The sequence below is a fragment of the Tachysurus fulvidraco genome, chromosome 20 (genome assembly GCF_022655615.1).
Source record: "Tachysurus fulvidraco isolate hzauxx_2018 chromosome 20, HZAU_PFXX_2.0, whole genome shotgun sequence".
NCBI lineage: Eukaryota > Metazoa > Chordata > Actinopteri > Siluriformes > Bagridae > Tachysurus > Tachysurus fulvidraco.
In genome coordinates, this window is record NC_062537.1 from 19,479,367 (window position 1) to 19,504,521 (window position 25,155).

Genomic DNA, 25,155 nt, shown 5'->3' on the forward strand with positions numbered 1-25,155 from the left:
ATATTAAAAATGAAGATGGGGGGCGCACGGTGGCTTAGTGGTTAGCACGTTCGCCTCACACCTCCAGGGTCGGGGGTTCGATTCCCACCTCTGCCTTGTGTGTGTGGAGTTTGCATGTTCTCCCCGTGCCTCGGGGGTTTCCTCCGGGTACTCCGGTTTCCGCCCCAGGTCCAAAGACATGCATGGTAGGTTGATTGGCATCTCTGGAAAATTGTCCGTAGTGTGTGTGTGTGAGTGAATGAGAGTGTGTGTGTGTGTGCCCTGTGATGGGTTGGCACTCCGTACAGGGTGTATCCTGCCTCGATGCCCGATGACACCTGAGATAGGCACAGGCTCCCCGTGACTCGAGAAGTTTGGATAAGCGGTAGAAAATGAATGAATGAAGATATAAAAATGAATTTCATTTATATTTAGTGTCAGTTAACGCTGTAATAATGACGTGACTGACTATACTATATATCCTGTGTGTCAAATCATAATAGCTCGTCAATATTTGTTGATTTGAAACAAGGCTGCGTTGCGTGAAATCTAAAATTCGTGTTTAGACGCTCCTGTGAACAATTTTTAATAAATTTACATTTCTTCACTCTGTTAATTGATTGCCGGTGTTTCAACACCACACCAGATGATCATTAATCAATGGTGCATTGTTTGATTTTCTGATGCAAAACAAGTTTGTTGTTTGACACTGAGACGGATCTGATCTGAACTGAACTGATCTGATCGGAACTGAACTGAACTGATCCGATCTGAACTGATCTGATCTGAACTGATCTGAAAAGAACTGATCTGAACTGATCTGATCTGAACTGAAAAAACTGATCTGATCTGAACTGAACTGATCTGATCTGAACTGAAAAAACTGAACTGATCTGAACTGAACTGAAAAAACTGAACTGATCTGATCTGAACTGAAAAAACTGAACTGATCTGAACTGAACTGAAAAAACTGATCTGAACTGAACTGATCTGATCTGAACTGAAAAAACTGAACTGATCTGAACTGAACTGAAAAAACTGATCTGAACTGAACTGATCTGATCTGAACTGAAAAAACTGAACTGATCTGAACTGAACTGAAAAAACTGAACTGATCTGATCTGAACTGAACTGAAAAAACTGATCTGATCTGAACTGAACTGATCTGATCTGAACTGAAAAAACTGAACTGAACTGATCTGATCTGAACTGGACTTATCTATCTGATCTGAACTGAATTGGACTTATCTATCTGATCTGAACTGAACTGGACTTATCTGATTGACCCTCTGAAGCATTCAAATCTTTGTGCTGGACTGAAAGCACTGAGAAAATGTTTCATGATTTCGACCCTTATTCCCGTCTGAACAGAAGCGATTCGTTCAATGCAGTGCAGAGAAAGCTACAATATGCCGTCTGTAATGCTGGAAGTCTGCATTCTGCCATTAAAGCCTTCACTATTCACATGAACTGTTTGAATTTTTAGAATTTTAAATCATTCATTCATTCATTCATTTTCTACCACTTCTCCGAACTACCTCGGGTCATGGGGAGCCTGTGCCTATCTCAGGCGTCATCGGGCATCGAGGCAGGATACACCCTGGACGGAGTGCCAACCCATCACAGGGGGGAATTTTAAATCATATCTGAGTATTTATAAATTAAAATAATAAGAATAAATTAAAAATAAAATAATATAATAAATCAAATAAATAGTAGCATTTATTATTGGGCTTCTAAAAACTGGTCTTGAAGGAGTAAAGCTTAGCCATGTGCAAGGAGAGCTGTAACACAAGACAAGAGACTACACACACACACACACACACACACACACACACACACACACACACACACACACACACACACACACACACATACACTCATACACACAAAGCAATGAGATGGACACATAGTAACCAAATGAGAACATTAGCAGACATTAAATACTGATTCATGTCTATTGATATGCGTGTTGTGTGTGTGTGTGTGTGTGTGTGTGTGTGTGTGTGTGTGTGTGTGTGTGTGTGGATGGATGGATGGATGGATGCACTCGGCAGGACAGCCAGCATGTTTGGTGAGGCAGTTTGCTGTCTAATTACACACTGCAGGAGTCACCTTCCTCCAGCCCTGTACACACACACACACACACACACACACACACACACACAACCTCAGATAAGAGCACACAGGCTTCAAGGGTTGAACTGCACTCCCATAAGCAGATGTTTCACACAACGTTGCACTTTGCCTACATTGATTCAGCTTTGTGGTGATGCTGAATGGCTCTGATGGTTTGCAGAGAAGCGATACACACTCTGTGAGGAAAGCGTGACATCTGCAAATAAAAAGAAGTTCTACATGTACATAAATATATCTGTTTACGTGACCCGAGCGCCCAAAGTGAACAGCACTGAACCTGCTCGCAGTTCCATTCACCTTTATTCATCTGGCACAAGCTTTTATCTGCAGCTTCATACAAAACACTCACACGTCTCAATTGGAGCACTAAGCTGTTCATGGTTAGGGCTCTCTCTCTCTCTCTCTCTCTCTCTCTCTCTCTCTCTCTCTCTCTCTTACTCCCCCCCCCCTTTACACTCTCATACACTCTCTCTCTCTCTCTCTCTCTCTCTCTCTCTCTCTCTCTCTCTCTCTCTCTCTCTCTCTCTCTCTCTCTCTCTCTCTCTCTCTCTCTCTCTCTCTCTCACACACACACACACACACTCTCTCACCTCTCTCCCCCCTCTCTCTCTCTCTCTGAGATTTAAGCTTGCAGTCTTGCAGCCACTTCCAGCTTCATCAGGTTGCCCTGTACTTAAAACGGTCTCACGTCATACATACACAATTATAATCATTATTATTCCTGAAATGAATTAATAGTATAATTTCCTGACTTGCTCTTTTTTTCATTCCCATTCTGATAACATATTGATGCCATCGACACTTTTAAAAAAAAAACAAAGAATTAGAAATTTGGACTGCAAAATCATTGGAGTCCAATCAGTCTGCAAAATCATTGGAATCATCAATCTCTCTCACTCTCACTCACTCATTTTCTACAGCTTATCTGACCTCGTGTCACGGGGAATAATAATAATAATAATAATAATAATAATAATAATAATAATAATAATAATAATACTAATAATAATAAAACTTATAATAAATATATAAATATCTGCAATTGTGACGTCTCCAGAAACCCACTTCAGGACATGGACTGAATGCAAAAATAAAAATCTTCAAACGTCTCCTTAATAAATCTATCGACTAGTTGATCCTCTCTTTAAGTCCCAAGGCATCGAGTGCATAATATTTTATTATACAATTTGATAGTCATATATGGTTTGAGACCCAACCTTTAAATCTGCAGCTCATGCTGAAAATCCATTACTTCTAGCTGACTGGTGTGTCAGATCAACGCTGGTGTCTTAAATAGACACCAGAACATGTAATAGCCCTAAAAAATCTACGGTTTTACATATTTTCTCTTTGATTTCTTGTTTATATATATATATATATATATATATATATATATATATATATATATATATATATACATTCTATTCTATTTTATTCCTTTTCTCTTCCCAGCCTTATTTACCTCAGTGCTTATCAGTGAGAAGTGTGTGTGTTGCCACAGTGGCGCTCCCAGCAGCCCCGGCTGCGTCAGCGGAATCACACGGTCGTAAATATTCACCAAACCTCTAAACCACCCCACACCGCACCACCATCGTTGAGCACAATCACCCCTCACCCACCTACTACAAAAAAAAAAAAAACTCGCCGAAACGAAAGGAGCTTGATGCATCAAGACAGCTCATGTGTCAGAATGAATATATGAACAAGCAGGCAGTTTGTTTGTCTAGTGTCCATATGCGCGCTCTCGTGTAAAGCCGATCCCTGCAGCCTTCGCTCACGCCCGACGCAGTGCAGAACTCCAGATTGGGTCACAGCGTGGGGTAGAGGTCAGGGATGTCGAAAACCCCACCACTCCCCTCACGCACACATGCATAATAATAAAGATCACATGCAGAGATGCATATTGAGATGGAAATATGAACAGCATTCCAGCCAGTAAATAAATAAATAGCCAAACACATGATGCCGGAGCAGGTGAACGTCTCGGCGGAATTCATTAACACCAGGTTCTTTCTTTGGTGCTTTTTCTGCCTCTGAAACCTTAAATATCAGCTGACGACTTTAACCAACTTTTAAAATGAACTTTTCCAACTTTCATGTTTTCTTTCAAACAAAAATTACTTACATTTTCCATCCATCCATCCATCCAACCTTACGTCCCTCCATCCATCCATCCATCCATCCATCCATCCATCCCTCGATCCAACCATTATTCCCTCCATCCAACCATCCACTCATCCATCCAACCATTCTTCCCTCCATCCAACCATCCACTCATCCATCCAACCATCCACTCATCCATCCAACCATCCTTCCATCCACCCATCCAATTATCCATCCATCCAACTATCCATCCATCCATCCATCCATCCATCCATCCATCCAACCATCCACCCATCCATCCATTGACCCATACTTCCCTCCATCCAACCATTATTCCCTCCATCCAACCATCTACCCATCCATCCAACCATTCTTCACTCTATCCAACCATCCACTCATCCATCCAACCATTCTTCCCTCCATCCAACCATCCACTCATCCATCCAACCATCCTTCCATCCACCCATCCAATTATCCATCCATCCAACTATCCTTCCATCCATTCATCCACCCATTCAGTCAACCATTTATCCATCCAACCATCCTTCAATTCATCTATCCGGCCATTCGTCCTTCCAACCATACTTCCATCCATCCATCTAGTTTCTGCCTGTTTTCCTACACAGGGCCACAGAGAACCTGGAGTCTATCCCAGAGGACACAAGGCACAAGCCGGGGAAAGCCTCTGGACGAGGTGCCAAGTTATCACAGGGTACAGTCACACACACACACACACACACACACACACACACACACACACACACACACTTATATATATATATATATATATATATATATATATATATATATATATATATATATATATTAGGGCTGGTAATTTAACGCGTTAATTAGATTAATTAATTATGAGAAAAAATAACGCGTTAATATTTTTAATGCATTTAACGTGCCCCGCCCCTCCCCACACCTGTACCAACGACTACACATCTTGCAATAAGTTCTCTGCAATAAGGAATCTGCATATCATCGAAGTTCTAGCATGAAATACCACCTGAACTCAAAACATATTGCGAGCTCCGCAGTTAGCGCAACCCCGGATGCTGCAGGCAAGCTCCGCCAAACCACGCTGACTGAAAATCGCCGCAAATTAAGTAAGTCGTCCGCAGAAACACTAACGAATGCAATGTCTAAATGGATTGCAATGGACTGTAGTCCTGTTATTATTGTCGAAGACAAGGGGTTAATGCATGCTTTTCGAATTGCGATGTTACGGCCATCGTAACCTAAGTGATAGGCTTGTGTTAAATAAAAAATACTACTTTTTGTTATATTGGTTCAATGTTCCTCAAACACAATCTTTTTAAATGACATTTTGGGGGAAATTCTCAACTAATATTTATGTGCAATCAATCAATCAATCAATCAATCAATCAATCAATCAATCAATCAATCAATCAATCAATCACTCACTCACTCACTCACCTCGAACTACCTCGGGTCACGGGGAGCCTGTGCCTATCTCAGGTGTCTTATGTGCAATTAAATGCGATTAATTACATTAATTAATCGCCACATCATGTAATTAATTAGATTAAAATTTTTAATTGCTTACCAGCTCTAATATATATATATATATATATATATATATATATATATATATATATATATATATATATATATATATATGTATCACATTCGCACATCACAGACAATTTAGAGATGCCAATAAGCCATGACTTTGGACTAGGGAAGAAACCGGGGAACCCAGAAGAATCCCCAGAATCACAGAGAGAAGATGAGAACTCCAAACACACACAAGGCAGAGGTGTAGTAAAATTATTAATATAAGAATATACATGTGGAAGAATTTATGTGCATGTAGTCAAGAGCCAGAATCACTGGGTGAAAGATCCATAAGCAGTTTTTATACCAAAACACAGAGAGAACAAAAACAAATCTAATACAGTTGGGACAAATTAGAGTCTATAACAGACACAGAAATTGATACACAGGAAGTCAGAAAACCAAAGAATCAGTTTAAAGTTCAAAACACAAAACCCACTCGTGGAAAAATACAAGAACAGAAACAGGTCACGCACAGAGACAGGCAACGCGATCGATGGCGAACGGCTCGGAATTGCAGGACACTTTGCGTCCTGTGCCGATGATGGTTCCCTCTGCTGGACTGGTGGAGGAATAGTAGGTGTGTCTTTGTGAATAAAGGGGGAGCCGGAGGAAGTGAGTGGTGAGGATCATAAACCTGTGCTGAACGACAAAGGAGCGAGACGAGCAGTCGTTCTACATCCTACACCAGATTCCTCTTTCCTGACACTTCAGAACTTTTTCTATCCTTTCAAAAGAAATAAATCTCAGGTCTCTGTATGAGAAACTAAATCAAATTCCAAATCTTTAGATATATACTGTACATATGTGATAACATTTTTTTGCTGGAATCGGCTTAAAATCGATAATATCGGATCGGTGCCATCTGTATATTTACATTAGGTATATTATTTAAATCTATACATTAAACGTTAATTTATTTATAATAGTAATAGATTTAATATAATAGTAATGAAATTATAATATATTACATACTGTATTATACAAGAAATGATCTGTTAATGACATTTGTTGATCGATCGTTTCTACTATTTACATACATCAGGAAAACATTAAAACATTCTGCTGGACTAGTTTATTTTTATTTATTTATGTTTAGTATTTTTATCTTTTGGTGAATATTGCTCTGTGTTTTTTTTTTATTATTATTATTTCATATCGTTGTGTGCTTGTCATAATTATTAGCTAAATCAAGCCAGGACTGACAGTGAGAGGTTTTTTTTAACTATTATTTATTTATTTATTTATTTGTTTGTTTGTTTGTTATCATCAATGTTGTTATAATTTTATTTTGCTCCTTTTTTATGTAAAATAAAATAAAATTTTGTCATTTTAATCATTAGGCTATTGATATATGCACATTAAAAAAAATATGTTGTTAAAATAAATAAAAAAACTTTTAAAAATTCTTTTACCTAAAATTGCTCAATGTTTTATTTATTTATTTATTTATTTATTTATTTATTTATTTGTTTATTTGTTTGTTTATTTATTTATTTTTATTTGTTTGTTTGTTTTCTTTGTGTGTGATTTTTAGAACTCGGGTGTTCGTTATGGTGCTTATATGGTTATATAAGCTTCTTTTCTATGCCGTAAAACGTGGAAACGACACCGACGCTCTTTCGTCGATGCTTTAACGACAGAGACGGCAGTTTCTCCAATCGCTAGTCGTGTTGTTCTTTTCCTTATTTTCACCACGTGTCTGCGGCTTGTATGGAATCGTTTGTTTTTTCCTTCTTCTCTTAAAATCAATTCTCTGTCCCGTGTGTCTGAAACAGGAAGACACAGGACGTCCGATGCTGACAGACTGTCTGAGCTTTTCTATGAGCTTTTACTTCATAGCAAGAGAATTTTAGCTCGATGTCTATGTTCTTTAGTACTTAAAACATTCAAATGTATCTAGATGAAAAGGAAACGCCGTAACGAGCAGATCAGCCTGTTCACACGTTTACATTCATCAAAATACGCTAGTTACGTTATACGGCCAAAAGTATGTGAACATCCATTTCTAAACAATCCTCAACGTCAGTTTATATGGAGAAAGACCCGTCTTTGGTGTTATGTGATGAGTTCCGGTCTCGCTGATATCGGGATGGTGAGGAGACTCCAGTTCCAGTGTATCCCAACGGTGTTGAGTCAGAGTCAGAGTCAGAGTCAGTTCTTCAACTCTAACCAAAGACTGTACTGTACACCCCAGTCTTTGTGGCAGCATGACTGGGGGTCAAAGAAGGTCAAAAATAGTCCAAATAATGTTGTCTTCATATTTCACACCTGCCATATCCGGAATTATGGACAAGTCCGTAGGTGTTTCGTCCTCACCGATGTTAACCTTTTTGTACTAATACACCGGGTTCCATTGGGCTAAATTTTCATTTCATTTTCAATCAGTGGTAATAAACGAATCATGTTCTGGCTGTGAATCTGATCAAAATGACTCAGGAGTCTTTGTCTTTCAGTATGAGACGGGTTTTTTCCCTCTTTTGATAAACTTACACTAAATTTTAATATTAGATTTTAGCTGCCTATGAGCAAGAACGTAGGGCATCAAAGCGAGCAGAAATGGGTTTGATATAACCATTTACAATTCATTCATTCATTCATTCATTCATTCATTCATTTTCTACCTCTTATCCGAACTTCTCGGGTCACGGGGAGCCTGTGCCTATCTCAGGCGTCATCGGGCATCGAGGCAGGATACACCCTGGACGGAGTGCCAACCCATCACAGGGCACACACACACACTCTCATTCACTCACACACACACACACACACACACACTACGGACAATTTTCCAGAGATGCCAATCAACCTACCATGCATGTCTTTGGACTGGGGGAAGAAACCGGAGTACCCGGAGGAAACCCCCGAGGCACGGGGAGAACATGCAAACTCCACACACACAAGGTGGAGGCGGGAATCGTACCCCCAACCCTGGAGGTGTGAGGCAAACGTGCTAACCACTAAGCCACCGTGCCCCCGTTTTACAATTTAAAAAAAAGAAAAATTATTATTTTGCATTTGTTTTGTTTTATTTTTAAAGACAATATCGTCCCTAGCGTTCTAGATAGAATCTCATAACAACCAACACTGTGGAGTCAGACAAATGATCGGCATGGATACAACAAAAACAGGAGGAAGAATCTCCAACCGCCCCCCCCACCCCCTTCTTACATTAGTAATAGTTATGGTGTATGGTGATTTTAAAGATGCATTATTTTGGCTCTCGATCAAGACAAACTTGAAGTAAAATAAAATCTATCAGCGCGTCTATCATTAACTCAATCGTTAGCAATCGATGGGGAAAAAATGCTGACTTAAAAAAAAAAAACGAAAAAAACAATCAACAGTCAAGTGAAACTATTTCACTCTTTTGACAAGGAACATAAGACAAGCAATTTTTTTAAAAAAAATCGATCGCTTCTGCTCGATGTTACTCGATGATATCGGAGGTGATCGGATGTCCCCCCCGTGTCTCCGAAGCGCATTGAAATCATTAACGTGTCATTTTCGCAGCACGTCTGGACTGAATTTGGTGTGAACTTGTCCATCTTAGGAACAGAACTGCCTGCTCATAACCCAACCACACATGCATCATTAACACTTTATGAAATAATCACAGGATCAGCATTATGGCATCTTGGGATGCTGGAAGTTAATTCCAGGTGTAATAACAAAGCCGCCTCACGATGATCCTGTCAACATTTGTGATCAGTTAATTATGAGGTGTATCTTATTAGTCTTGGCCCCAGACACTCAACCCACAGAACATCAGATGTTCTCTCACCATCTACTTTATTAGAAACACCTGTACATCTGTTCATTTATGCAGTTATCTAATTAGCCAATCACATGGCGACAGCACAAAATCGTGCCGACACATCGAGTGTATCGGTTAATGTTCACATCCAACATCAGAACGAGGGGAAAAAGTCTGATCTCCGCGACTTTATCCGCGGCATGGCTGTTAGTGCCAGATGCTCTGGCTTTGAATATTTTAGAAATTGCTGATATGCTGCGAATTTCACACACAACGGTTTGAGTTTTTCTCATTTTGTCAGCAAAATGTAGCTTATTGGCTAACCGTACCTGTGTGTGTGTGTGTGTGTGTGTGTGTGTGTGTGTGTGTGTGTGTGTGTGTGTGTGTGTGTGTGTGTGTGTGTGTGCACAAATAAGACACAAAGCAATGACTAAGTGCCTCATTCGGGTCTTAGGCACCAAAATGCCGAACTAATCAAGCCCATTAGGGGTGAATCTGTCAAAAACACACACACAAAACAAATTACATCTTTCCCACAAGCTACTTCTTTCAAAACAGGTTAATAAACATGTATTTCGGGGAGATTTTCCCCAAAGGTGCAAAATCCAGGGCGGTATTTTTTGTCTCCTGTTTTTCACCTTCTTGAACACTCCGTGAACATTCAGACCTGTTTCTGTATCTCCGTCTGCATGCCCCACCCCCCCCCACCCCCCCACGAATGCTTATACTTACAGTATACCTGCATTCCTGCATTCCTTGAAACTCTAAGCTGTGTTATTCTTAGCACTTTAACTCTTTAGCTCCCTCGTGTCTCTGGCTGAGTTTAATTTTTGCTTCTGACCTTTATCCTTGCTGTGGGTTTATGATATGGATTTGCCTGTGTTTATTCCATCTGCTTATTGTTTGACCCATGTGAGTAAGGAATGTAAGCAGATTTGTGCAAGGATAAAGGAGTCCCTGTGGAGGCTAGAGGATAGCACACCGTCTCTCCTGTCAGTCTCAATTCAAGCCACCGAGAGGTCTCTCTCTGCATGGACTATAGCCTGCCTTTTGCTAGAAAGTACAAAGAGACTCCGATGCCCCTTTTCCACCGAGGCAGTTTGAGTGCAGGATCGGAGCCTAATTTAGAACCGGTTCTTTCTGTTTCGACAGCCAAAGCACCGGCTCTGAACCAGGAAAAGTGGTTCTTAAGTAGCACCAAAACGTTGCTGGTCTAGACTTAAGAACCACTTGCGTCAGGAGCTGTGGGCGGGGCTACTGTTAGCGCATTTGATAATGTACCGTAAGTATACTAATGTTTAATACACTTTTACTGTACCGCGATATGATACATTATCAGCACACATGATAGTAGGTAGCTACATGCTAAGGTTAACTTTTTTCTGTGTTATGTACGGTATGTACTTTATCGATTACAACCTCCGTTTATACAGATTACACGGAGCCGCACGTACACGTTTTATTCGCCGCGTTTGGATGCCAATGTAGGTTCACAAAGCCATGAGCATTAACAGTAAAGCAACATCCGCCATCGTTGTTGTGTTTGTGTTTGCCGCTGCTGCGCTAACGTCGCTGGGACACGTGACACGTATACAGTGACGTCACACTCGGCGCTGTGACGCTCTCTAGCCGGTGGAAAAGCCAAACCGGTTCGCCAGTGGAACCAACTTTGAACCAGCACTAGCGCTAGCTCTGAACCAGCACCCGGTTCTTTCTGGTGGAAAAGAGACTCCTGGTGGTCCTTTTTGAGCTTAGCAAACCCTGTCTTAACCAACCGAGATCATAGTCTTATGACTTAGCAAAGACATTCACAATTAGTCGACAGCATTTGGACAATTGACTGCCAGGCCTACTGTGGCCATGTTTAACCCAGGATAGCTTTGCAGTAGATGTGATGGAGACCCATAACTTGTAGCTACAGTTTGCATCAGTACTTTAATCCAAATATCATGCTGGAATAACTGCAGCTCCATAATTTCCCCAGTACCTTAACCCATTTTCAAACTAGGGCAACTATGCCTCCACAACCTGTGGCCATTATTGCCCCAGTACCTTTAACCATGGTCAAACTAGGGCAACTATGCCTCCACAACCTGTGGCCATTATTGCCCCAGTACCTTTAACCATGGTCAAACTAGGGCAACTATGGCCCCACAACCTGTGGTATTAATTACCCGAGTAGCTTTGACCTTGGTCAATCTAGGGCAACTACAGCATAGCTCCATAACCTCTGACCATAGTTGCCCTAGTACAGGTGCCTTTGCCAAAATTCATTCTGTTGCTGCTACCCAAGTACTTGACTGCTGAATTACTATGATTTGAATTAATAATAGCAATAATGCTGTGGGGGCAAATATATTTAGAATCTTTTTCAGATGGGATTCGAGAAGTTAGTGTAGTTTTAAACAAAAAATTAATGAAACGTGAAGCATTGTGGTGTTTCCAGAGTAATGTGGAAATACATTCTGGATAGGATGCGGGCCGACTACTGGGCACACACGGGCACACACACACACACACACACACACTAATACAGGACCCGATTTAGCATTGCCTACTGGCAGGTTGGAACCCAGATAACAGGAAGGGAAACCATGAAGAACACAGAGAGAACATACTGTACAAGTTGTAACCCTATAAATCCCCATTAAACCTGATCAGAATTAGACCAAGCACCCTTCCGCTGGGGCAACACTGCTACCTGCTGCACTACTATGTTTAGAAGTGAAGCGATACTAAAATATGGTAGGGAAATCTTGTAAAATAAATATAGGCAACACGTTCTTATCTTTCAATAGGTTCTTATCATTCCCAGTCCTACTGTATAAAGAGCCTTTTTCTAGAACCTGGTGTGACATCATGAGAGAACGTAATTACAAAAGCATCCCACCGGAGGAGGGCAGCTGCCCGTCTCATAACTTCCCTTCGCATTACGAGTTTCACCACAGTCAGCAGCCTGAACTTTTGCCAAAGCTCGACCAATCAGCCAAATTGGAGGCTTGTTAGTGTGTAAGTGTGGGACGCGGGGAGCCGAGTGGATGTACAGGAGCGAGATGTCGGCCTTCGTTATGAGCAAATGTGCTGAGGCTTGGCAAAATGTACAGGTGCTGTTAATATTCTCAACAAGTACAAAGTTTGTGGACTGACAGTATTACTTGGATTGGATTTATTTATTTATTTATTTATTTATTTATTTATTTATTTATTTATTTATTTATAAACTCTTAAAACATACAGAAATGGCAATTGAACAAGAAGCTCAATGCTTTCCTGACTTGGAAAAGCATGGTGACATGACAATCCATGCATGCAGAAATGTGGCTTAGTGGTTAGCACGTCCGCCCCATACCTCCAGGGTTGGGGGTTCGATTCCCGCCTCCGCCTTGTGTGTGTGGAGTTTGCATGTTCTCCCCGTGCCTCGGGGGTTTCCTCCGGGTACTCCGGTTTCCTCCCCCGGTCCAAAGACATGCATGGTAGGTTGATTGGCATCTCTGGAAAATTGTCCGTAGTGTGTGAGTGAATGAGAGTGTGTGTGTACCCTGCGATGGGTTGGCACTCCGTCCAGGGTGTATCCTGCCTCGATGCCCGATGACACCTGAGATAGGCACAGGCTCCCCGTGACCCGAGAAGTTCGAATAAGCGGTAGAAAATGAATGATGTGATGTCATAATTTAAGAAAGGATTTATATTGTAGGGTGGAAGGGGTTAATGGGAGACAAAATACAGCAAATGCACGGCTGATAATGTTCACATATAAATAATATTATGTTAGGACAATACTGACATTGTGTATTTTTAACACAGCAGTCCACATTGCTTTACTTCTTTTTTATTTTTATTTTTTTAATTCTTGAATTCAAATGAATCGTACAAAATGAGATGCAGGAGCGCAGCCAATGCAGTGCATTCACCAAGCTTTAAAGATATACAAGTGACCCAGGGATCATTTGTTTAAGTGCCTTTTTTCTGTCAAATGAATTCGCAGGTCAAAGTTCAGCCGAACTTTGCTTTCTAGCAAAAATTAAAATCAATATGCAAATGTATGCAAATTCATTCACATCCACTGCGTGCATCTGAATGAAAGGGAACGGAACTTGGTAACTAAATAAATGATCACGTTTTAGCCGTTTTCTGTCTGTTTCTGTAACAATTCTACAGCTTCACTCGGTGTGGTTTCTATACAAATATTAAGGATTTGTGACATGGAATAAACACCTCGTTAGACTGCAGTCACAGTAAAGTGTTAGGGTTAGGGTTTTTACTACTGATTGTTTGCTGTCTGGGGGCCACGGTGGCTTAGTGGTTAGCACGTTCTCCTCACACCTCCAGGGTCGGGGGTTCGATTCCCGCCTCCGCCTTGTGTGTGTGGAGTTTGCATGTTCTCCCCGTGCCTCGGGGGTTTCCTCCGGGTACTCCGGTTTCCTCCCCCGGTCCAAAGACATGCATGGTAGGTTGATTGGCATCTCTGGAAAAAATTGTCCGGAGTGAGTGTGTGAGTGAATGAGAGTGTTTGTGTGCCCTACGATGGGTTGGCACTCCGTCCAGGGTGTATCCTGCCTCGATGCCCGATGACGCCTGAGATAGGCACAGGCTCCCCGTGACCCGAGGTAGTTCGGATAAAATGAATGAATGATTGTTGATTCGTTTCCTGAACCATCAGCTGCAACCACTAGCCATTTATTTAGTATTTATGGAAAGTTTCCAGTGTCAGTAGAGAGTAGAGTTTATACACTGTTTATATGAATATAGGAGTTTATATGCTTATTCCCACTTCCCCTTAGTGTTGATGTTAGTTACCTCACTGATATTTAAGAAGATGCCAAGAAGCTTTTTGTTATTTAAACCCTATACAGCTGCTGCAGTGCACAGTAAAAATGAAACGACGTTCCTCCAGGACCCCGGTGCTACATAAAACCGAGCAGTACAGGAGACAAAATAAATACAGCACTAAATACACTCCGTAGACCTACACTGTACTACATAAAGTGCATGTGTGCAAACACAACAGTTGACGAGGTACACTGTAGTGCTGACCGGTTCATAGCTTTGCAATTAATAACATACAGTAGCAAAATGCTGTGGATGTAAATACAATACACAGTTTGCAGCAAAGCATTTTTATACAGCTGAGCAACTGAGGGTTAGGGGCCTTGCTCAGGGGCCCTAGAAATATTCATTCATTCATTTTCTACCGCTTATCCAAACTTCTCAGGTCACGGGGAGCCTGTGCCTATCTCAGGCGTCATCGGGCATCGAGGCAGGATACACCCTGGATGGAGTGCCAACCCATCGCAGGGCACACACACACTCTCATTCACTCACACACACACACACACACACTCTCATTCACTCACACACTCACACACTACGGACAATTTCCCAGAGATGCCAATCAACCTACCATGCATGTCTTTGGACCGGGGGAGGAAACCGGAGTACCCGGAGGAAACCCCCGAGGCACAGGGAGAACATGCAAACTCCACACACACAAGGCGGAGGTGGGAATCGAACCCCCGACCCTGGAGGTGTGAGGCGAACGTGCTAACCACTAAGCCACCATGCCCCCTATATAGATTATTAGATTAATGAAATTACCATTAAATATTTTAGGTACTTTGTCTCCTACACACTGTCAATATCACTGTTTATAAGATATCAGCTTTTTTAAATAAATAAGTTAAAAAAAGTACTTACTAATTTCTTTCTTTCTTTCTTTCTTTCTTTCTTTCTTTCTTTCTTTCTTATATTTATTTATTTACATGTTATGAATATTGTAGTGAAACTCTCAAAGAGGTCTAATCCATATCTGCTCAGTTTGTGAGCTTTTATTTGTTTGTTTGTTTGTTTGTTTGTTTGTTTGTTTGTTTATTTATTTATTTATTTATTTATTTATTTATTGCTAAATATGGGAAATAATCCCTGAGGTCTATGGTTCATGAGTGTGGGATTTCTCATCCATTGATATATTCACAACGCATCGTCTTTTTCTATCATGATCATTCTAATAAACAAGTGTTCTTGACAAAAATGTTACGCTCATGAAATTGCTGATAGATGTCTCTGACTGACAGCCGAGAGCTGATTACCTGATAATTCTCTTCACAGTTTAGTGACTTAGTGAAACACACATTTTTAACACAACTCCTGCATTAACACATGGACATATAGACTGTAATATCATACCCAACCTTCACAACACTATAATTTACACAAATAAACCCCAACGTGCCTCCTTATGAAGACGTTATGTCCAAAACACCCAGTGTAATCTTTTGAGATAAACGGAAATGTTGTAGACAGATTCATGAATACTATAAACAACTGTATATTGGAATTACAGTGATAAATGTGCGTAACCGTGTGGTTGAGCCGCCTTTTAAAAGGGGTTTTTAAAGGCATACTATATCCACGTTTCCAGGTATAACAGAGGTCTATATATTAAATGCACAAAGATAAGGAAGGCACAGCCCCAGAGATAAGGTAGGATAATGTTTTGCACTCTTTGTACACTTGTTGTGTGTATTGTTTGACAGTTTAATGAAGAACTTTATTTCAGAATTAGGTGGTTCTTAATGATACTAATCAACATATCATTAATATTTAGAAATACTTATAAATTAAAGATTTCTAGTGGGGGGGAACGGTGGCTTAGTGGTTAGCACGTTTGCCTCACACCTCCAGGGTTGGGGGTTCGATTCCCACCTCCACCTTGTGTGTGTGGAGTTTGCATGTTCTCCCCGTGCCTCGGGGGTTTCCTCCGGGTACTCCGGTTTCCTCCCCGGTCCAAAGACATGCATGGTAGGTTGATTGGCATGTCTGGAAAATTGTCCGTAGTGTGTGAGTGTGTGTGTGAATGAGAGTGTGTGTGCCCTGCGATGGGTTGGCACTCCATCCAGGGTGTATCCTGCCTCGATGCCCGATGACGCCTGAGATAGGCACAGGCTCCCCGTGACCCAAGAAGTTCGGATAAGCGGTAGGAAATGAATGAATGAATGAATGAATGAATGGATGATAATCTATATAATTCAATACATTCATTTCATATCTAAGTACATCATCTTACATTCAAAAGTCAATAAATCTGTAGCTGTTAATGGAAAAAACACGCTATTGGTTCAATGTGCTAAACAAGTGTTTCTACTGTTTCCTTAAACTTACAAAGTAAAAAGTCTGAATTTTTAAAAAAGAAATGTGTTGAGTATTTTTGCACATATTTTATTATTGTGTCGGTTAAAATGTTAGAGTGCATTAGTGATTTTGGCATGTTTGGCATGTTGGCACAGCTCCAGAGTTCCCACACCTCAGAGCTTGGAGTCCTGTCTGTGTGGAATTTTATACTGTATGTTCTTCCTGTCTCCATATGGGCATCTTTTTTTTTAGGTTCTCCTGGTTCTACTGGTTCACTCCTACCTCCCAAAAACATGCCAGTAGAGTAACTTTATGGCTCTTTATGTGGTTCTGTGAACATGTGTGAACATCTCTGGTTCCCTGTTGAACTGGTGTCCCATTGAGGGTGTATTCATGCATCATGCTAAAAAAAAAAAAGATTCCCAGGATAAATTCTGGATCCACCATGACCCTGACAACGAATGAGCTAATGAATTAAGGAATGGACCTCTGTGGGCATTGCTAGGTAAAAGATATATACTGTAGTAACATAGTTAAAAAGATGGAGTGTAAGATGGAGTTCAAAGATCCTTAATAAAACGCTTTCTTAAAATTCACCCTCACGTATATAATTATTGTTTTATGGCTTACAAATTGGCAGTTGCTATAAGTGTAGCCTGCTGTATATCATATCCTTAACAGTTGGCCAGAAGAGGGCATTCAGATTCTGCCTGACAAAGTTCCCGGAGCCGCATCTGCATTTGTGGCTGTTCACTGCGCGCGGCGGGAGAAGGAGAGAAACAGTCGCGCGGAGGAGGAAACCTTTTCCTTTAACACCCCAAAGTCGTTGTTTTTGTTTCCGAGAGGATCCTAATCCCTGTAGAAATGTTCCCGAGCAAAATATTTTTTGGGGGGATTTCTTTAAAAAATAAATAAATAAATAATTAAACCGACGCTGTCGCTCGTGCCGCCGGTGGAGCCGTTGTTTTGCGTCGCTTGCGCAATGTGCCACGACGCTGGCACGCGGATTGATGCTGGAACGTTTTGGAATTTAGCTTAAAGTTTTTTTGTCCGTGAAAGGAAAAAAAAAAGAATAATAACTTGGATGTGGAGTGTTTTGCGTCTTTGGATAAATGGCATGTTTTTTGTCTTTCTTCGCGCGGACCTTGACGGAGACTCGGTATATTTAATGTGACGTTTTGTCGGAGCCGTTCTACGACATGCTGCATGGTCACGACGGGGGAACCGACACACGCGGATACCGGATATCTTCGACGTGCTCGTGCTGCGGCGGAGCTCTGATTGAGCCGCGGAACCGGCGGTGGCTGCTGCGCGCGACGGCTCCGGTTTGCAGGCTGGGAAAGACGCGTGCCATGCGGATGATTCGGGACGCAAGACGCATATGAAAACCCCCTACCGACTGTCGACACCGATGAGTAAGTTTGCTTTTAATAGCAAAGCATTTGGAGTTGTCTGATCTTTCTATTTCTTTTCCTCCCTCTTTATTTCATTCAGCACATTTGGGCTGCTCATGATGTCTAACAGAATTTTGTCAAACCGAATTTCGTGGATGTGAAATTTCAGTTCTTGTAGATAGTTTACGATTTAACCATGCAAATAGAAAATCTGCGAAAACGCACCAAATCGGATGTCAAAGGCATTTCTCCAGATTTTCAGAGGGTTCGAGGTTTTAGCGAGCTCAGATCTGGGAATTATGGAAGCGGGACAACCTGACGGAGCGCGAGCGCACATGATGGAACGACTGGGATGTTTGAGTCTGCTTAAAACGTCAAGATGAGACGAGATCAACATGTACCCAGTGTGTAGCTCTTTCATTTTTCTGCGTCAGTCGAGCCGACTTGGGGCTTTTCTTAATTTGATACTCGGTGCGCTCGTGGGTGTAGATGTATTGTGAGTCCGTTGTGTGTGTGTGTGTGTGTGTGTGTGTGTGTGTGTGTGTGTGTGTGTGTGTGTGTGTGTGTATTTGTGTGTGTTGCGCGTTAGAGACTGGTGTATGCGTGCGGCTGTGCGCGCTAGAACGTGTGCGCGCCCGCGCGTGCGCCCGTGTTGGTGGATGAGTGTCTGAGAGTGTGATGAAGGCGTTAAGAGCATTAAACGCAACATTGTTCCCCATGAGACAGTGCGTTATACACTCATCTCTGTCATATCCATGCGCTATGCTATTGTTTTTCTGCATCTGACTACTTGAACTCTGCATCTGGTGTATTTTTATTTTCTATTCGAGATGGAAAGCGCGCTGTATTCACGTGACCTGATGTAGGCAGCAGTAGAAACGTGTTGCACGGAAATCAATGTGTGAGGGTGTGTGCGGGATATCAAGTCAACACGGAGCATCTTATTGTGCAACATGTGCAGCAAATTCCACCTAGTTATTGTTGATGATGAATAGCCTGCTCATGTCGTTTTTCGATTTTCTTTGAAATCCAAATGTATTAAAATGTATTAAAATGTATTATTGGCATGTGATGATTATCGGATTTATGATTTATCACGATACGCAAAATGAACGAGATACTAGTCAGAAACCAGAAGTCATTTAATCCTTTCAAAAAGCTGCATAACGCTGTGTTTAAAGATGACTTGTGTCAAATAAGCTCTAAATCCATCCATCATACTGAACTGTATTTATTTATTTATTTATTTATTTATTTATTTATTTATTTATTTATTTATTTTATATGTCTGCTTGTTTTATTCATTTATTTCATATTATTATTTCCTTTTTTTTAAATAATCATATAATTTATTTATTAATTATGATATGCTAGCAAGTTCAGCATGTATTATTTCATTATAAATATAACGCTGGCACATGCCTAATGTAAATTCATGAAATGTAAATGGAAGGCCTTTTATCACCTCAATTAAAACCGGTATTATGTTTATGAGGACCGACCGCTTTAGTTATCATATAACACATTTATATAGAATAAAATGAACCAAAGGCAAATGCATTATTCATAGTGCAGTACTTCATAGTGTGTGCCAAATAGATAGAGACACAAATAGCAGGTAAACTTTATAGAATAATATAGAATAAAAGGTTCACAGGGTATCGATATGAGTCCAGAGCTTGTGCGTTGGTGCTAGGATTCTGCGGGATGCAGCGAAATAGGTTTCACTCTCATGTGGACAAGTGTGAGCAGTTTGATATGAAGCTTACAGCAGACACAGTGTTCATTAATATTGACATATGATCATTTAGTCATCCTTAGTAACTGCTTAGTCTTTGGTATAGTGGGGTAAATTAGGCTACTTTAGAAAATATCGATTTTCCAATAAAGTAAGCAAAATAAAATGATAATTTCATGGATATCTTTAGTGTGACCTGGAGTGATGTAGTTGAGGTTAAGGAACAGTCAGGTTCACACCCATTTCTGATTTAAATCTGAAGAATCTTGGGGTCTTAATCAGATACAGACACAAATATAGATAGCGGCATTGTGTCCATGATGTATACTTTGTGTATAATCCGGGTCAAAATGTGCCATTAAACTAATTTTATTAATTAGGTCAATACACTTATGGCACCATAGAGGGCAGTATACTTGTGCTAAGTGTAGAAATAAGAGTATAAGACTGCATGCTTTTTTTAAACAGTCACTCTAATTACTGATATGGCATAAATGACTGCAGATATTACGCCTGGGAATAATCTGATTTTTCACTAGACATACCCTTAGTACAAGGCTAATTGCATAATGAAGCTCAGTGTCACCAGTATGTGGTGATCCATCCATTCCATCCATTTTCACCTATCCACATTATAAATGAATTGATATAATAAACCGATAACAGCTGAGGCCATGGATTAATGCTTTAACTTAATTCAATTTACTGGATCCAAGAGTAGCTCTCAGACCTCTTCATGAGTCTAGAAATTGGATAGAGATCTACTATCTACTAAAACGAACGTAATGCCATTAAACTGGGTCGAGAACAAAAGTGTGCACTGCTTATGAACTTGAACGTGTAAACAAGCGTCGGATCGGATTTATCGCTCAATTTATGCCTTATCGTATGTGAGAACAGGTTCTAAATGTCTCATCTGGGTATGATAGTGATTCAATTGCACAAAAGCTCAAAGCATGGCAGCAGCAGGTCCAGGCAAATGTAAGTGATTTGGTTGGCTGCCACTCATTTACGTAGTAATTGTGGTATAATAGAGTGGCTCTGTCATGTCTTAAAACCTCTCTCTCCCTTCATGCTGCAACGAGGTAAAGTCCAGTTGTATTGTATAATGGTTGGTTCTCATAGTGCGTTTGCCATTATTAGAGATGAAAAATTAGCAAAATTAGCTTTGACAGGACTAATTCATGCTATCATTATTGTTAATTAGATCTTGTGTTTGTCCAATAAAGGAATGTTTTAATTATAAGATGGAAAATGAACAGTGTTGCAACAGAAAGATGAAGGCTTAATTTTTTTTTTTAATCTGTTTTTTTTTCAGGCTCTGCCATGCGACGGCGATGGTTTGTGGTGCTGCTGGTGCAGGCATGGCTTTCTGCGAGTTTTTCTAACGGTGAGCGGCCATGCCCACGGAGCTGCCGCTGCGATGGCAAGATTGTTTACTGCGAGTCCAGTGCATTCCGTGACGTGCCAAAAAACCTGTCTGGTGGCTGTCAGGGCTTGTCTCTGCGATACAACAGCTTGGCAAGCTTGCGTGCTGGCCAGTTTGTTGGCCTCAACCAGCTCATATGGCTCTATCTTGACCACAACTACATCGCAACCGTGGACGCTCGTGCCTTTCAAGGAATAAGGAGGCTCAAAGAGCTAATCCTGAGCTCCAACAAAATCACGCTCTTGCATAATACCACATTCCATCTGGTACCAAATCTGAGGAACCTTGACCTGTCGTACAATAAACTGCAGGCTCTGCAACCAGGTCAGTTCCAAGGACTGCGTAAACTCATCAGTTTGCACATGCGATCCAACTCCTTGAAGAATCTACCGTCTCGCCTCTTTCAGGATTGTCGCAATCTCGAATTCCTCGACCTTGGCTATAATCGTCTGCGCAGCATCACGCGTAATGCGATGTCAGGTCTTGTGAAGCTGACGGAACTCCACCTCGAGCATAATCAGTTCTCCAAAATCAACTTTTCCAACTTCCCCCGGCTTTATAACCTACGCGCTCTTTACCTGCAGTGGAATCGCATCCGGACCATGAGCGAGGGACTTACATGGACCTGGAGTTCTCTACAGAAGTTGGACCTTTCAGGGAATGACCTACAGGAACTGGAGTCAGAGGTCTACAAATGTATGCCAAACTTGCAGACGCTTAATGTGGATTCCAACAAGCTGGTTAACGTCTCTCAGGAAGTTGTGTCGGCTTGGATATCCCTAAGCATGATCAGCCTAGCTGGAAACATGTGGGACTGCGGACCTGCCGTCTGCCCCCTGGTAGCTTGGCTGAAAAACTTTCAAGGGAACAAGGAGACTCCCATGATTTGTGCCTCACCCAAAGAAGCTCAAGGTGAGAAAGTCTTGGATGCTGTGGAGGCGAGTGGTGTGTGCAAGGTCAGTCATGTTACTCCCTCATTTGCGAGTTCTACAACGACCCTTTCTGGTGCCCCTGCTCTGAACGCAGCCCTTCCTTTCGCGCCTACTCTTCATTCCGGAGGAAGCAGAAGGGGTCAAGGCACACCCTTGCAACACCCCACACCTTCTAGACCACCGCAATCTGATGTCTCTCAACCCGAGCAAGATTTTGAGCCAGTGTCCTTCCACAAGATAGTAGCAGGGAGCGTTGCACTGTTTTTATCTGTTGCAATGATTCTCCTCGTGATTTACGTGTCGTGGAAGCGCTATCCGAGCAGCGTCAAGCAGCTGCAGGAAAACACTTCAGCTGCTCGCAAACGTCGAAAAAAGTCCAGGGAGACTGAACGTACACTCAGCACCCCCTTGCAGGAGTATTACGTGGACTACAAACCTTCAAGCTCCGAGGCCACAGATGTTCTGGTCAACGGAACCGGGCCGTGCACGTACTCCATATCCGGTTCCAGAGAATGTGAGGTATGACTCTACACTTCTTGCTACTTCTTGCTACCAAAACCTTTCCACTGTTTGGCAATGAAAACAAGAGCTCAGTGTAAATTGCTTTTAGAAAACTGGCGCCGTGATTTTGGTTTTGTCATTTTGTCGATTCCGTGTTGGCGGCTAGAAATATTTATAAGAGTGGGACGTCAAATACTTTTAAGGCTACTTGGCTCGGACTGATTTTTTTTATCGATTTCTGGCGATTGTGTGCATTTTGATTTCGGTATGCAAAAGAATGTGATTTGCTGTATTTGTTCAAAGACATTTTGAAAAATACTGCTGTATTTGCAATAAATATATGCTGTCACATCAGCAAATATGGTCCCATGCGCTGTTCACCTGTACAAATGTACCTTGTAAACAATGTTCGTTTCGATGTAACGGGTTAAGAAAGACTCGTGATGAAAAAACACAGAATGGAGTTGATACAATGCCTTTGAGTGTTCCATTGCTTTTGGACGGTGAAATGGTACAAACACTTGCTATTGGTTTTAATGTTTCGAACCAGGAAATATGATTTTTGCACTTCAACCAAAACACAAGACAAGCTGTTAATGATCGATCCCAAACGCTAATAGTATCATGCTAGCTTTTATTCACTCTTTGCAATGCTAACAGTTCTGACTGGAATATTATTCCAGAAAGCTTTTAAAGCACCAGAGTTCCTACATTTGGTGAAAGAATACAGTAGCATAATCATTTTTAACTTTAATTATATACACAGTACATTTACATCATTTAGCAGACACCCTAATACAGAACGACTTACATTTTTTTAATCTCACTTTTATACAACTGAGCAACTGAGTGTTAAGGGCCTTGCTCAGGGGCCCAGCAGTGGCAGTCTGGTGGAAGTGGGAATCGAACTCACAACCTTCTGATCAGTAGTCCGGTACCTTAACCACTAGGCTACCACATGCCCCTGTATTATATATAGAGTTGAATTGAGATGTGAGCAATTTATTGTTGTGTACAAACCGAAGATAGCCGAAGACAAATTTCGGTAATATTTTATGTTATGTTTAAAAAAAAACAAAAAAAAACATTTTATCTACAAAAGCCACAATAGGACGAGTGCACAGGAGGAAACTAACCAGCAGGACAGCTATGAATACAGAGATTGTAATGTTGAGACTTAAACCTGACACTTAATGGTATAAGCATAAAATTATACAGTAGATCTACAGTATCGTTAGAGGACTTTTATTGTATAATCAGACACAGAGAATTGGTGATATTAAGTACCGAAATAAAGAATTCTGGTATCATCTAACCCTTGATGAGAGAGTCTCTCTCTTTATCTCTCTTTCTATGTCTCCCAAAAAAAAAAAAATGTAAAAAAAAATATAAAATAAAAAGACGAGCCCTGGTTTTGTATACGCTTCAGTGACTGCTGGGTCTTTTTTGCCCGTTTGATCTGTTTTTTTTTTAACAAGGTTGTTAGATTGCCAGTGTAGCGATTGCATTACCAGAAAGGACAGTTTTGTTGGGTTTTTTTTTTGTCTTTTTTTTTTTTTACCTCTAACAAGCATCCTCAAGCAACGTGAGCCTGCCGATGATGTCCGTAACAAGATCATCCTGCCCTCTCATTTTCCGCAGCTTTTTAGCCGTTGCTGTTTTATCTGTAAGCCTAAAAGATGCTTCAAATACAGACCTTTGAAATCGATTTATTTATTTATTTTGGTTCAAATATCTACCTTTTGCACTGTCTATATATATATATATATATATATATATATATATATATATATATATATATATATAAGCAGTTTCTTTGTGAATCTTCTGTAAAGTGCATTTCTAAAAATCCAGATTTTATAACAAATACACAATTCTTTGCGTATGGAAACGAGTATTTTTTGGGTTTTTTTATGCATGACTTTCTGAAACACTCTCCGATGGTTATATTTATGGTGATGGCATATTTTTGTATTCAGCTGCAGTAGCTGTGACTCTTCCTCCCTGTGGGTCTTGGAAATCTGTCAGCTCCTTGCAGGAATGTTAGCTTTAGCTCTAGCCAAACCGTCTGGCAATGCCACGGAAGAGACACTCGGACACACGAATCAGGTCTCGAACCTAAACAGTGCAGAGGGATAAGATGATAGAGAGATTGACACAATGAGAGTTCGGTAAACAGGTAGGGGAAAAGAACTGACAGGAAGGGGAAGATGGTCAAGGCCACAGAGAGCTAACAGAGAGCGAACAAGCTGCCGGCTTTATTCACTGAAAAAAAAAAAGTTTCTTTTCAAAAGGCTCAGCAGTGTGTAGACTCCCTGATATTAGGCTCATTTGCTTTGTGACTGATGCATCCAGACATCGTTCATAGCGGGTTTCTGCGTCTTATTTGCGCTTCATCTTGGAGCATCCTCGGGGCATTCATCTAGCACGTTAGCTACATAAATGAGCTACATGAGATTCTATTAGGTCGG

At 41.0% G+C, this 25,155-nt stretch overlaps 1 protein-coding gene across 1 annotated transcript in view; it reads left to right on the top strand.

Annotated features, from left to right (window-relative positions):
• The first annotated feature begins 17,394 nt into the window (after positions 1 to 17,394).
• LOC113633941 (leucine-rich repeat transmembrane neuronal protein 4) overlaps positions 17,395 to 25,155 on the top strand; it is a 147,104-nt gene continuing 139,343 nt past the window's right edge. The window contains exons 1-2 of the mRNA XM_047805296.1: positions 17,395 to 18,105; positions 21,141 to 22,702. Coding sequence (XP_047661252.1) covers positions 18,072 to 18,105; positions 21,141 to 22,702 — 1,596 coding nt within the window. The 5' untranslated portion in view covers positions 17,395 to 18,071. The remainder of the gene's footprint in view (positions 18,106 to 21,140; positions 22,703 to 25,155) is intronic.